General features: G+C 27.9%; 1 protein-coding gene across 1 annotated transcript in view; it reads left to right on the top strand.

The window, feature by feature from the left end:
* LOC142323786 (uncharacterized) overlaps positions 1–14,512 on the top strand; it is a 36,104-nt gene extending 21,592 nt beyond the window's left edge. Inside the window, exon 6 of the mRNA XM_075363993.1 lies at positions 13,669–14,512. Coding sequence (XP_075220108.1) covers positions 13,669–13,672 — 4 coding nt within the window. The 3' untranslated portion in view covers positions 13,673–14,512. The remainder of the gene's footprint in view (positions 1–13,668) is intronic.
* The last annotated feature ends 2,484 nt before the right edge of the window (positions 14,513–16,996 follow it).

Here is a 16,996-nt window from a genome sequence, read left to right on the forward strand (position 1 = left end):
ATGTATTAAAAATTGTTTTACTGTATTTATATGAAGAGATTTTCTAGTTGATAAATGAAATTATGTAGTATATATATATATATATATATATTATACATTAAGAAGTGATTGTTTTAGTGAAATTCTACATCTTTAAATAATCTAAACAATTATGAATTTTATACATAAAATCCATTATATATGTTTATTTAATCCACCCACCCACACGCGCACATGCACGCACGCACACACACACACACACACACACACACACACACACACACACACACACACACCCACATATGCATATATACATACATATATATATATGAAAAAAATTAACATCCATCCATGTTTTGGGCAGTGCATTTCCATCTGTATTGTAAATTGATCAGTAATTCTGTTTAAAATTTTTTTTTTTGCTTTTATAATGGATTAAACATTGTTTGAATCTAATAATTTCAAAGTAAATTAATCCTTCTACTAGCTGGTACAAATTAGGATGATTTTACTTTGGCATTACACTTTGCAAGTACTGAAATAGTGATTGTGTTTTTATTTAATAAGATTATAATTTTTATTTCATTTAACTTTAAAATTTCCATTTCCATTGTTCTTAATACATTTCACTAATTTCAGTTGATAAAAATTATACTAATTTATTATTACATAAACAACTAGAATATGTTGCAATGACCATGTATTCTAGGTCTTACATTTTAAAATTAAGTGCTTGTTGTATTAAGTATGTTTTTAATTTTTTATTTTATTTAAGAACAGTTATTTTAATTTAAATTTTATGTCCAATAAAAGCATAGGTTTTTGTTTGAATAGAGTTTAAAATTTGTCATTAACATCTATCTAAAATGTATAATCAATGAAATTTCTTGCAAAACCTTATAACAATAATAAAATAGCCTTGTCATTTGATGTAAGAATGCCATCAAAGTTGAACTGCCATTTTTCATAATGAACTCATACTAAAAGTATTAAGAAGAGAGTATTAAATATGTAAGAGATAAGAGCAGATTTAGTGAATTTTGTTTTGGTTTTTTTTTAACTGATGCCCTATTTAAATATTGTAGCATAATCTAACTTTTATTTAATTTTGAAAAATTGTTTAAATTTTCAAATGCTTATATTTTTTACTCCATACTGATTGTGTGTAGTCAGTATAATTAATAAGAAATTTTTAAAGAAAAATCACACACAAATGATAGTCAATACAGTGCTCCTTGGTATACCGTGGATTTGGATATGGCATTTGTATTAATTTTATAGAATTGCTTGAGAAAATATAAAAAAGTTGCAATTTAAATACTGAGAAAAATTTTTTAAAATGTTACACACTGGAGAGTACTACTGTCATAAATTAATAATTTTAATTAGTTACAAGACTCACTTAAGAACTAAGTTTAAATAAAACTTGTGCAAAATAATTGAACTGAAAATATTTGATACATTTTGTTTATATACTAATAATATAGAATTTTTAATAATAAAAATTATAATAAATTAAAAAAAATATTGTGAAATGTATAGAAATGTTCATAATGTATTAAATGTAATAGTGAATTTATTTTTATAATGCTAATTTATCTCATGATTTTTAACAAAAATTGTTTTGGATCGCAACATAAGTATAATAATAACTAAATCTATGTAGAATATAAATCTAAATGTATATAAAAAGTGGAAGTCTAGTAATACGTAGAAAAAATTACGTAACATAATTCACTAAGAAACTATTGTTCTAGATACTTATGTAATGATATTTTCCAAAACAGTTTTTCTTATCATTGCATCATAGATGTACTTTACACAAGAACAAATTGAAAAACGTTTTTGATTTACCTTGCTCATTTGCAAAATTCACATCTATCATGCTTATGAGTAAAAACAGGCCAGTGGGCACCCAAATTTCAAACGCATATCCTTCATTACTGAATACCCTGACTTTATTCAGTTTTTTGAAGATGAAGCAGCTTGATGTTCTGGATCAGCTAATCTCTAGGCTTTTGTATTTTGGTATCTTTGATTGCAATCAGGTCCAGAGCAGTTTTCCATTGAACTTCCAGCAGAGATATTTTTTCAAACATTTTGCAATTAACAACATCTGCTCTCACAAATGCAATGTCCAAAAGGTAAAAAAAAATCCTGTGGACTTTTCCTGGATTTTTTGTCCACCATTTTCTGGACATTCTGTCAATACCATAAAATACAAGATATAAATCAGCTTGATCAACACCACCGATAAATTTATTTTAATCATCCACTACTTGTGGACAGGGAATGCTATTTCTAGTCCCATTTTTCTGGGTGTGTTTCACTTCAGTTTTTTCAGTTCTATGATCATTAAAAATAAAATTTATGACCTTGTTATCATGCCATTTAAAAAAAGATATTCTGAGGATTGATACTCTGTAATCATAATCTCCTCTGTTCATTTCTTTATGTGAGGTTGTATTATCAGGCAAACCCTTGCGATTGTGTTGAATTGTAGCACATGCTAACAAGTTATCAGCTTTTAATTTTTCCATTAGTGCCATAGAACTGAAATAGTTACCAAAACATACTATCTGCTTTGATCCGTAAAACGTTTTTGTTAAATTCAGATGTTCACTAAGCCCAAAATTTTCTAATTTTTTTTGTAGAACCTCATTTTTTCCCGGATAAATCCTCTGAAGCAATACCTAACGGTGATCCTGGAGGTTAAACAAAAAAAAGTTTGTAAAAATCACTAACAAAACTCTGTTCATATAAAATTCAACAAACATTGGCTTGATATTATTTTTTAACTCCTTATCTGCAAGGAAATGAATATTCTTAGTGATGAAATCGTAAGAAAAACATATTTGGTTACACAAACCAAAAACAGAATGTTTCCAAATTAGTTAGGCTATATACGAGCCGAAATTAAAGTTAATTTTGTAGAAATCACTAATGAAATTTTGATTACTAGCTTTGCTTGGATTAGGTTCGTTACTGTAATAGGTACTGGAAGTTATTTTATTTCATTGGCCTAACCAAAGAAAATATGCATTTACTAATGACATGTACATACCAAAGTAAGATAATTAGAAATATGAAAAATACTAATTGAATCTGCCTTTCCAGTTTCATTATCTTCCTGTTCTGCAAAATCTGCAGTAGTGGCATAATATTTTTTTTGTAAATCATTGAGCATAAAATCAAAATTGTCCTCTTGTAAATATTGTTCAATCATTTCTGAAGTTAATGGATGGGACATTTTCTTAGAAAAAATTAACAAAATAATAATATACACATACACTCGCTAACAACCTACGTACAAAACACTGGTACAAAATTAATTGCAAACATAATATTACAAAACAACACAGAAATTATAAAAAAGCTACCACAAAATTAATATTCAACAAATAACTACATAAACAAAAATGATAACAAAGTTTTGTTGATTAGCTTTTATAAGTTATCTACACCATAAACCCTCGATGGGACTTATAAGTCCTCATTGAATTATGCAGAATAACACATTAATAACAGAAAGAAACTGACTTGTGACTCTTTGAATTCAAAGTATAAAATACTATTGTTCACAAATCGATAAAATATAAAATTATAATCTTTACTGACAAATATTAAAAAATCATAAAATATGCATTCCCTAACTCCAGTAAAACATGGGAAACAACAGAAGTAATACAGCGATTTTTATGTTAAGTCAGACAGCTAAATAACATAGAGATTGCAGTGTAATAGAAACATGGTACTTGTAAGTCCTGACAATTTCAGAGCCAAAAAAAACAATATGCATTATTAATAGACGTGTAAATTTTCTGGGACTTGTAAATCCTGTCAGGATAGAAAGGGTTAATACTGAACTGTTTTCTTATTGCATACCTTTTTGTTTATTTTTTTAATAAAGATTAAAAAAATGAAAAATTACAAATAAAAAACAATCTAAAATTAAAAATGAAATATTATTAATTTTAGATTTAATGCAACTAGGGAGCACTTTTAATGTCTGATGGATATTCTAAATATTTTTTTTTTATGTAAACATACATATGAATCAGTTAAGTAAACCATCCAATGTGAATTAAAAAGATCAGTACTAAATTTGATATTCCAAGAGCATTCATCATAAGTCAATTTAAGTTTTTATGATCTTGATAGGATCTGTGTAATTTACAAGCAGTAATTCTTTTTAATAATTCAGATATTTATCTTTATGTAATTTGTGCTAACTCAATCATCTTTATGTAAATGCAGACATAAACTGCGGTTGGTACTAGTCTATTATAAGGTGAACTTTGAGTAGGTAATACTAATAAATGTAATGCTAATTTTAATTTATATCTGACACACATGTTTCTTAAAATTTACATAATTACTCTGTTTAAACATTAAAATACTCAATTTGTATTTAGAGATAATTTTAATTGATTATTGATTAGAAAAGTTATTTATGAAGTTAGTGTTCAAAGTGCGATATGTATAGTGACAATTATAAAACAAACAAAAAATCCTTTTTGTTTTTAATAGTTTTTATTTCTTTTTTTTAAATAAAGTGTTACCAAATTTAATTGGTCTTATGCCCATGTTTGCATTTTAAGTTATGTAGATACTGTTAAAAGCCATGGTCCAATTTACCATGGTATTGATGCTGTGTATAATTTTACATTTATGTAGTAAAAGTACTTTGACAGATTAGTTAAGTGATTTGTACATGGGGAATATGATGTATGTTAACTGATTTTACTGAAGAAGTGTGAGATATTTTTGGTACTGGATGCAATATGCCTTTGCTATAAATATGATTATATTCACATGCAGGCTGCCTAAAATTCCTGGTATTAATAACACTGGGGAACAAAAAAAATAACTTTTTTTTTGTCTCAGGAAGAAAAATATGTGATTCTGATACTGTTTATTCTTTTGAATTCAAGTATGATATCGGTTTTTCTCCATCACGTAAGGTTTTTGAGAGACAGGCATTTATAATTTCAAACATTCTAATACTCTCTGCATTCTTAACTAAACAATATTCAAACATTTGACTCACGTAGAGAGTAATGATGATTTTCTGCTATATTTCGCCTGTGGAGCATCTTTCTTGATGTTCCAACAATAATCGGCCACTATGTTAGGATTCCATTTGCTTTGATGCCTCTTTTCCATAGCTGAAATCTTCTGATGAAAGTGTTCCCCGTGCTCATTGCCCACTGCACCAAGATTTTCCGGGTAAAAATATAGGTGTGAGTGCAGGAAGTCTACTTTTAAGGACATGCTACAACCCAAATTTTTATAAGATGTTATAAGATCGTTGACAATATCACGGTAATTTTCCGCCTTTTGATTTCCCAAAAAACTCTAGTAACATTTTTGAATGCTTGCAAAGCAAAGCTGCTTTCTCCAATGGATTCAGTAGTTCCTCAAACTTTTCATTATGCATTAATGATTGTATTTGTGGATCCACAAATATTCCTTCTTTAATTTCAACATCACTTATTTTAGGAAACTTCTGGTTTAAGCACATGAAACCAGGAGTATTGTCCTTGGCCTTGACGAAATTCTTCATTAATCCTAGTTTGATATGTAATGGAGGTTGAAGCACATTTTTAGGATTACACAACGTTTCACATTTTTCTATTCAGGAATGAGTGATTCGCGTTTAGGCCATTCTTTTCTAATGAAATGGTTTTTTCTGTCCCTACTATCCCATTCACACAAAAAACAATATTTTGTGTAACCAAGCTGCAGACCAAGAATAAGTGAAATTACCTTCAGTTCATTGCAAATATTCCATTCTTACACTCCATATTGAAGCTTTTCCACAGTAAATTTAAAGTTTTCATATGTTTGTTTCATACTAGCAGAGTGAGCCACAAGTACTGGTGAGAATTTTTTTCCAATATGCAGAAGTACAGCTTTTAAACTAAATTTAGAGAAATCAATGAATAAGCGCCATTCTGTTCGCTTATGTTCATTACAGAGTGTCTCAATAAGAGAAGAAATGTCATTACAAAACACTAAACCATTTTCTTCAGAAAAATAGTCTTTAAATTCAGAATGATGATTACGATAAGTACTTATCTTTGTATTCTTTTGAAGAAGATTGCATCTTTTAGCCAGGAAGCAAAGCATTTCAGACTGTTTTTTGGATAACTTTAAATCTCGTATGAGATCGTTAAGATTTTCTTGAGTCAGTAAATGAGGCTCAGATGAACTGCTTTGTTCAAATGTTATTTCACCAGAATCTGTTTCTTTTTCTTCCTTATTTCCATCAGACTCTGAGCTCTCTTCATGTAATGACACATGTTCTGGAGGGTTTGGTATGGACAATTCTTCGCAGTGTGGAACTGGTTTTATTGCAGATTGCAAGTTAGGGTGTACCACTGTATGTTTTGATTTTGACGTAATCCCTTTAATGTTTGTTAAGCAGAAATAACAGTCAGAAGAGTGACCTTTGGGTTCTCTCTAAATCATTGGGATAGCAGATGATGTGGCGTGTGCCATTTTTTCATGAAGTGAGAAGCCTAGAACACGATAAACAACAGATATGTGGGGCCAAGGCCTTTGTTTGGTCCCTGACTTTACCCTCAAAATAAAGTTCATAGCACTTTTTTACTAATGGAATAAGGTTTCGACTTTGGGATTTGAGCGTCACTTCACCACATACATAACAAAACTTGTTAGGATGATTTAAACAAACTCTAGGCATTTTGTAACTAAAGACTAATTAAAAGAAATAAAGTTGTAAAAACGTAATACATAATAATTCAGACACACAAAGCAGTCATAGTGATATGTTTACTGGTTCATTACTATCTCATAACTGGCATTCAGAGAAATTCCGAATAAATATTTGAAAACAGGATTAAAAACCGCATTAACTACACCTATTGGTACTTGTGAGACAAAAATCATGTTGACCAGTGTAATTAAAATTGTTTTTTTTAAGTTTTTAAATGAATCTCATTTGTTTAGATGCTGATAGTAACTGAAATTCTTTACTACGCAGTTTGATCTGTAAAAGGTTTTTCCTTAAGCAAGTTATTGTTGAATGAAACTTATTAAAACTTTTATTTTGTTTATAAAGATTTAAGAATGTTTTTTAAGAAGTATTTTAATTTAGTAGTAATTTATGTGTATATTGATTACAGAACATAAAATTAAATTTTAACTGGTCAAGATTAAGTAAAATAGAATGTACATCATATTAGTAGAATAACAAAATAGATAAAGTAAGTTATTTAAAAAAATCTTTAGAAAGGATTAAATGCAGCTAGTACAATCCATTAAAGTTTATTTGAAAGCAAAATGTTCAATTATTAGTTAATTAATCTTGAAAAATGTCCTTTCTCTGCTTTAAAGGTAATTTATCTTTGTGTTTCATTGTGAAAAGAACAACAAAAGTTATTATCAATTAAATGTAACAAACAAAAGAATGCCGTACTACAGTTAAAAGTTAAAAACAAATTTAATTTTATAGAAATACTGACAACAAAAAAGCCAAAACAGTTATTAAGTTACCATTGGATAGGTATTTATGATTAGCGGAAAAATGTATAAATTTTATTTTGGAAAATAAAATACATGTTCGGTATAAGAATTGTTAAGGGACCAATCGGTTATGAGATTTTTATTACATAGATTTTTATATTTATGTAAATCTGTAATTTTTTTTGCTACAGAGAGTTTTTACTGCTTAAAAAATTAGTAATATTGAAATCATTTAAAACTGTTTTTATTATACATTTTTCTTTTAGGAATTTTCATATATTGTTTAGGTTGTTTATTTTATAGTAATTTTTATAAAAAACAATTTAGTAACAATGATATAGGTATAACACGTATAATTAGCAATAAAGAAAATAGGTATACATTTAGAAAATCATTTTTTTTATTAAGAGAAATTTTTAAAATTCTGTTGGACAAAATAATTATAGTAAATCATGCTTTTATTGATAATGTTAATTTAATAGTGTCATTTAGTGATTACGCATCTAAAAGCTTGGCCTGGAGTGCAGGTTTGGGCGTAAATTCATCTTTTTAAAATTAGTATGTAGTCCATTTTCACTAAATGTTGTTTCTAAGTATATATTATAAACTATTTGTAAATAATCACTTTAATGGAAAAAACTATTTAAAAAATAAAGGGATCTAATTTTTAAATATAAGAAGCATCTTGTCTTATGATGGACAGTCTTTCAGATTCATTCCTACTTTTGAAAACCTTTGTACATTAATTATGTGTATTTAATTATTTTTCTTATATTTAGTATATAATTTATATTTTTAATTTTTTTATAACTTTTTTTTATACAGGGTGTCTAAAAGTAAAATATTTACTTGTGTTATCAATAAAGTAAATTAGCAGGGTCTTTTTTTACATTTTATATTGTTCTGGTATTATACCAACTCGTGTGTTAGTATTATAGTTTCTTTATTAAACATTTTTGTAGTAATTTATTGTAACTGTATTTTATAAATTTTACTCAAGATCTGTAAACATATTTTGATTCATAAAGTTATGGATGACTGTAATATGTTAATGACATTTGATTACTCAGCTTCTGCTTGTGAAGGTTTTTTGTATACATATTTTTATGAAGTATTTTTTTTTTAATTTTTTTCAATTGCTACGGTCTGCAGCTGTTGATTACTATTAGCATTAAGTCAATTGTCCAAAGAGTGATTGTACATAGTGTTGCTTAAAGTTGGTAAGAATTATTTTATACATTTTTCATAAATAAACATGTTTTTGATGTATATATAATATAGTTTTATGTTTGTGATAAATCTGTTTGTCGTCAGTTAATTTGTAAAATAAAGTTTCTACCATGCAGAAAAACTAAAGTTGAGATACATTTATTCTGTTCAGTTTTGTTGATCAACCAAGGAGAATATAACCATTTTTTTTTTTTTTTTGCTGAGGCTAGAGGCATCCCAGTTACGGATGAAGTGTCAGACTCGCTTACAGGTTCTGCAAGGTGTTTTAAAGTTCATATGTGACCTGCGTACTACTGACTAAACCTTTCCTCCCCACTCGGGTTAGACCTGTCTATATAATACAGCTGCGAGTGGTGTTTCGACCAGAGGAAGGAGACACTGGTCACACCCCAGATATGTGTACTCCTACCCTCTTGTCACAGCCTGTTTTAGACTCTAGATTCTTATTTAGTTTTCAATCTTGAATCTACCCAATTGGGACAATGGTTCCCTGGAGTCCTGGGCTCCTCAACAGGGGTGACCCGCCAGGGCAGACCACCTCCTCCTCACTCAGGCTGTCAATCCTTCCCTACCGCAGAAGCATACTCATGATCATCTTCATAGTCATCATCATCATCATCATAATGGTCACAGAGGTTTTTTTCCCATCTTTTAATGTCCTCTTTCTCTAGCCTCTTCTTCTTTCTCACTAATTATACTCTTGGCCATACCCCTCATCACTTCCTGCCACTGTTGCTCCTTTCCGAGCATAAAATTAATGAGGCTCTCTGGAGTAAGTCCATTCCTCATCACTACACCTCTCACATGCTATCATCTCGGGCAATCAAATGTAGTGTGTTGGGCAATGTCCATCTTGCCGCAGTAGTAATACTCTGGGTTCATTTTGAGCCTAAATCTGTTCAAGTAGGCACCAAATTCACCATGGCCCATGAGTAGTGATTCGGAAAGTAATCAACCTCACCATCTGAGGAGATACCATGGCCTTAGGTCTATTATCAGCTGCTATACCTTCTCATTCTACTCTGGTCCCATCTTGTCTGTCCTTCTAGCATCCTGTCGCATGCTCACTTGGAGGCATCCCCCACCTTTGATCGTACCTTTCTTTGGCGATTAGCTGAGTTGGTGGTATGTCAGCCAGTACACTGAGTGCCTCTGCTGACACCATGTGGTAGGCCAATGCCACTCTCACTGCTGTTAGCCTGAGCATGTGAATGTAACCTTATTGAGTATAGTTTCTATTTAAGAACTTTTCATCATATTAAAAGTTAATGAGTTTATTGAAATGCGTAAAGACATTAACTGTGCAGTTGTGAACAATAATTTTTGGTATTATGCTTTTAAAACATATTAATAGAATAGCAAGAGTTTTGTTGACACATTCTGCTCATCATCATATTAAAATTATAACTTTTTATCAAACATAAGTTATCAACCACAAAAAAGGTAACAGTTTTACAGTACTCTAAAAGAAAAAAGAAAATAAGCATTGAATGAATGATGAATAAACCTTTATTTCCCTTGTACAAAATATGACACAAAAAATAAGAATTAAAATATATAATTAGGAAACATAATAACATTTATCAAATAACAATTATTAACTAAAATGTATTTATTTAAAGTAAGCGTATGTAATTTAAACTAAATGACAGGTGAGTCAGAAGTATGGGTAGATATATGATTCTATCATTTTTAATTTAATTTAAAATTATAATTTGCCAATTTCCATGGCAGAATGATGGTATCTTGGCCTTTCATCCAGGAGTCCTAGATTCAAATTCTGATCTGTCATTGAATTTTTCTTATGCTTCAAAATTCAATTTTCATATTTGCACGCACAAGGTTCTCTGTAAGCTTTTGTAAATGATAGTTGGTATATGTAGATTAACAAATAAGATAAGCATATTGAGGTAATGCACATACCAAGTAAACAAGTTCAGGGTGAAGGAAAACAAGTGTGTTCTCTAAGCCTGAGCTGTATGTCCTTAAAAAAAAAAAACTTGTATGACTCGTTAAGGCATCACTTGTCATGGTGAAAATTTCATAGTTTATCATATCATTTGATAATATCTGTACTATATCGTAATTTATATAATAGTTTTTTATGTTTGAAGCAAAATTTTTATTAAGAAAATAAAAAATGTTAAAATGAAAACTGTTTAAGGTATAGATGTTATTACATCTATACCTTAAACAGTGTGATTCTTTTTGGTAATTATTTTTTTAAGTTGTTATCTGATCGGCATGATCGAAATAATATTTTATGTTTGTATTAAATTATTTTAATATTTTTTATACAAAAGAAACAAAGATAAACTTTAAATAATTACAAGAAATCTACAAACTGGGAGATCGAAATGATCACTTAAAAAAATTAAGTTAAAAAATTGCCAGGGTAAGAATTTCATGGACTACTTAACAATAGCATTGAAAAACCTTTCCAAGTGACGGTACAACATAAACTAAACAAAGTCAGTTGCCTGAACTTGAATAATACCAATATATTTGGTAGATTCATTCAATGAATCAAATGGTTTTACATCTTCAAAAGTCAGTTTCACTGTTGTTCATTTAACCAAGCTGAACAGTATTAGAAAAGTGTCCTGTTATATTTAATCCTTAGTTTCACTCATCAGTTACGTTAAATTAGTTATAATTACATATTTTAATTCCTGTTAAATATAGTTCATTCAACTTTATTGATCTATAAAATTGAACCTTTTAGATTTGTTTCTAGATTTAAATTGAATAACACGAGTTATGTGTCGATTGATATAGCAGAACAAATGTTACAGAATTTCTAGTAACAAAGTGTTATCTCTGTATTTTCTGTTACACCACTGTAGATTACGCCAAGGATAAACACGTAAAAAAATACTATTTTTATTAAATATTTATTTTAAGAAAGAATGAATAAGCATGTACGTGCTGACAATTGTACAAATGCTTGCATCTGTATTGAAGAACTGTGATGTTAATTTAACTCTCAGTTTTTTTCTTAGTCAAGTGTTTAATAGTGACTCAAATTTTATTACATGTGAACTGGATGCTAGTTTGTGTTAGAATTATTAATAAAAAAAAAGAATGGTGTGTATATATGTGTATTTTAATTCACGTGTTCATTTTTGTACAAAAAAATAATGTGTGATTAAGGTAAATTAAAATTATTAATTGTGAAATGAATTACCATATGTATTTTGATTGCTCAAATTATTATTTATCTTATATTATACGATATACATGAAATAATGTTTTTTAAATAAGTAAATTTTAGAATGTTTTATTAGTTTTTATACATTTGCTATATAGTGTATGCTTATGTTTTTGTAAATTGTACAGTACTTTTCTATTATTTGAGATATCATTTCAATTATAATTATTTAAATAATCATCAGTAAATCACTTAAGCATTATTGCTATTAATGGCCAGAATGTAGTCATATGATCAGTGGCTGAAAAAGAAACAGAAATTTGTTTGCAGGAATTATGGTTATTATTTATGATTTCTTTGTATAGTAATGAAAAAATTCCATCTTTGTTTCAGTATCGGGGCATCATTCAGATTTAATACTCAGATTAATTATCAAAATTAATACTCAGATTTAATATTTTATAAAACAATAACTGAATGAATGATATTTTATAATAAGTAGAAGGAAGCCATTGATAGCAACCATAATTGGTTCAAACAGTTCTTTGATTTATGCTTAGAAATGAAGTGCAGTAAAAAAATGAAATGCTACCTCATTAATGGATGAGTAATTTTTTAAATTACAAAGTAATTGTCTTATTTAGATCTACATAATTTATGTAATATATTTATAAATACATATACATAAATTTACAGTATATCTATATTTTGTTATGTTAATTGGTTGTAATGCCATTTGAACTGCATTCTTATGTTAGAAAAATTGATCATATTCATTATAAGGTGTGTCACTTCAGTGTTTTATATATATATGAGTCTAGCTTGTAGACTATAAAAAATACTAGACTATCAAAAGTCTAGGTTGTAGGTCATTTAAAACACAAAGCAAGTAAATAAAAATATTTATTATGTGCTTCATACTTGGATGAATTTATTTTATTTTTCTTATAGTAGTGATCTGTTTTCTAGAAATCTAGGTATTTCTGATATGTAGTTGCTGATAAGCATTTCTTTTTTAATCAGGTGAATTTTAATACTCTGATCTTAAAAATCTGTTACCTGAGATTTCAACATGCTTATCTTCACTTGTCACTGTCCATGAACAGTTGAGAACCAATACAAATCTTTAGGTAATGTAAGACATAGTCACTAGGTGTAAGGTCCAGCTGTAATGAGGGGGATCAAAAATTTCCCATCTGTATTGATGGAAGTTGATAGTGCAGCAGCTCTCTCTCTCTCTCTCTCTCTCTCTCTCTCTCTGTTTGTGTGTGTGTGCACATGCATGTGCATTATTGTAAATTAAAAAATCCCTGTTGACAGTATCTTGCATTGATAGCTTTGAATTTTTTGAAAGTGTTTTTCACAGTACACTGTTGTGATTTTTGTTCCTGGCTTCATAAAATCTTCCAATAAAATACTTTTTATCACAGGAAACTGTCTCCTTGATCATCTGAGCCGGCTGGATTTCTTTGAATGTGTTTGATTTTGATTAACTTGAATGATGCCACTGCATAGGGTGTTGTTTGGATTTAACATGTTTGTAGGAAAATCTATGTTTGATTACCAATTATCATATGAGAAAAAAATTGACAAAATGGCTGATAGCTGATAGCTAGGTAATGGAGTGAGCTATTTAGTATAGAGCGCACTGAACAATTCATTGTTGCCAAACATCTTTTATTAGCAAACCACCTTTATTTTTGAAATGCACCTTTTATATGTAGAAATATGTTTATTTATAAGGAACAATTTAGTGATGTAAATTTAGCATCATAAGTCAAGTTCCTTTCTTTAAGAATAATTTTGTCATTTTACAGTTAGTGGAAAGTGTCAGAGTGAAAACATCAGTTGCAGAGCTGAGTATCACCTGGATTTTGGTGAATTTTGCATGCTAATATGCTGTAATATATTTTACTGATTAAAGAAGATTACTGGAAACTGCATTTGCTAAAGGCCATTTCCACTTCCATTCCATACACTCTTAGTAACCCTTAAATGAGGTGATTGTTGTTTTAAGGAGTGATATCATTTAATGCTTTTCTTTTTCTTTTAGTTTTGTAAATTAATTTAAAAGCTTCCTATAAACATAAACTATTTTTTTCAAAAATTCATGTGTGTTCTTTCAGTATTTAAACTTCATTGCATTAAATTTGATGGAAATGTAAAGTGTGGAAATGTACCCATCATGCATCGTATTTACCAAGTTCTACCGGTACAAAAGTAAAAAATGATATTTTTGTATTAAATCTTCTATCTATTTTACTCATAACACTAGTTAATTAAAAATAAAGTTTTTACTGTAAAATATATGTATTTTTTAATTGGAAGTATTATAAAATTTCAGTTTCCTAATGTAAATTGCAATCCATTAAAAGAGCCTTAAAATTCAGTATTATAATTTGATGCCACTTTTTTTTACGTTATACTAAATTTTTTTTTTTTTTTTGACTATTTTGCATTGGAATCTTGTGTTTTTCTAATACTGATGTTTGATATAATGTAAATTAAACAGTATTATTTTAACATAATATTTTTGTACCTTATTGTTTATTGTAAATATTTATTGTATTTATAATAATTAGTGGATTCTAGTATTTTACTCTGTATACAGCACATATGTATTATTTTAAACAAATTTTGTAATAAAACATGTAATGTGTGTTTGTATATTTTTCTTATGGTAAAGTAATTAATTTAATCCTTTCATCAGTAATTTTATATATATATATATATATATATAAAAAACAGCTTTTTTCAGTTTTTTTGTGTAAAATAATTTTTTTTTTATATTAATTAAGCAATATGTTAATTTTATATTTTCTTTTTAGGTATAATTCTTTAAAGGAATTATTATTTTCAAAAAAGTGAATTATAATTTTCATAATTAATATTATAAGAGCTATGATTATTGATTTTCAGAATGTAAAAAAAAAATAAAGAATGATGCACAGTTAGGAGGCCCAGTATTTATTTTGTAATATATTAACATTTATTAATGACTGTATACGTTTTAAGAATGATTATAAGTAATTTTGTTACTGTTCACTTGTATCAAATTAATTTTTAAGATGTCTTAGTTTACAGACTTAAATGCTGTTAATTTTATCTTGTGAAGCATTAAAGGAGAGAGAGTGTCCAACTTTCCGACTTCGGTTGTTTTTGTATAATCTTCCCCAGAAATTAAAATTAAAACGAGTTAGATCTGGAAAATTAGCCGGTCAAAAACTTTTTCAGTAAGTACTTTTTACTCAGAAAATGTATGTATACATGACAAATTGAAGGCAAGTAACCTTAAATCTGTAGAACATTAATTATTCACAAATTGTTGAATTGTTTGATAAGTCATTTGATATTATTAAATTATGTTAATGTAATATAAACTTGTCTAAACTATAATAAATAGTAGGGTAAATGAAACATTAATTTTCCATATAAGAAAAAAAAATGTTCAAAATATATAAATAAAATATTTACATTAGTATATATATATATATATATATATATATATATATATATATATATATTAACTATTACTATTACTAAATTATTATTATTACTAAAAAATATTCTAAACTTGCTTGATAGTAAATAGTTTTTTTTTGTATAATTGAAGGTTTTTTTTAAAATAACATGTCAAAAAACTATTTTTTGGGGAAAACTTATTACTCTCTTATTTCAAAATGACTGGACCTGCTGTAAAACTGTTCTAACTATTCAAAAGTACAATTATTTTTGCTATTTTTTAATTCTGTGGATTAATAAAACCATGTTATGATTAGTAATGAAATTTAAGTATTCATTGTGATGGTTGTTTTAGCACAGATTTTGACTAAAGCTTGATATAATAATTTAATGATTTCAACATATCTTGTTTTTATTATGTTACTCGTATCTTAAAGTACAGCAATATAATAACAATAACAATAAATTTATGCTGTACTCTTAATCATAAAAACAGTTGTGTGATTTAATATTCTCTATAGCAATCATTCAGGAACATAATACAACACAATAATAATACTAAAGAATTTATTACAATAGAAATTTAATCATCAAAAAGTACCTGAATTCATTTCATTTAAAAATTATAGTATGGTGTAATATTTTAATAATATTAATAATAATAATGAAATGGAACAAAAATGAAATGACAGTACATTTTAAGTGTTCTTCATTTATAGATTATCCTAAATGTTAAAGTAGTTAACGAAAATATTAATATTTCCCATTGAACAAATCATTTCAAATCGTTGCTTTATTTAAATCTAGAAAACCGTTGTAAAGTGGGTAAACATTTGAAGTCTATGAAATTTGTTTATTGTTTCTCTTGTGTATTGTAATCCATGGGCTTGCGTGCGTATATATTTAGAATAAAATCATACTTGCTCCAGAACAGATCTTTATCACCCTAGCTGATCTTAAACTAAGAGTTGGTCATAGAACTTTTAAAAAATATGGATCCAGTGAACTTCCAATATCATAGTAATCTCTTTGAGTTACTTTTTTAAAATAAAGGGCATTTTTCTAAAATCAAAGAATCTCAGACCATGGGTAGGATATAGGTGCAATATTTCTGAATGTAAATGCAGTACATGAACAAGGTTAAAAGAAATCAGACCATAATATTGTTTTTGTTTTGTCCGCCATAGTTGCTGCTGAAAAGGACCAGCATTTTTTTATTTGCTGACTATTTTTTCATATAAACATTTTAAAATATTGTAGTAGCATAAAAGTAATATTACAGCTCTTCCTGTTGTTTCATTGTATGTAAAACATAATTGCTTTTTTTTTCACAAATTGTTAACACCAAAAATTATGCCACAGTTGGCAGTCATAAAACACATCAGATATTTTTTTATGTATTGTAAAGGGAGATTTTTCATGAAATCAAATATCAAAATTTCACATTCACCTTCCCTTATAAGCATTTTATATTTTTGTTTTAAATCAAAAAATGTTTCAGCTTGAACTAAGAATACTTTATGGCTAACTTCCTGCTGCCTTTATATAATCAGGTCTTTCTGTAGAGGCATTAATTAGATTAAATTTATTGCAAGAATTGGAAATATCTGCTTGAGGAAGCCCAAATTTGATTCCGTAATCATTTTTAGAAATAGAATATTATGTTAAATAAGTTTCACAGAT

This window comes from Lycorma delicatula, chromosome 4, assembly GCF_047948215.1.
Source record: "Lycorma delicatula isolate Av1 chromosome 4, ASM4794821v1, whole genome shotgun sequence".
NCBI classification, from domain to species: Eukaryota; Metazoa; Arthropoda; class Insecta; order Hemiptera; family Fulgoridae; genus Lycorma; species Lycorma delicatula.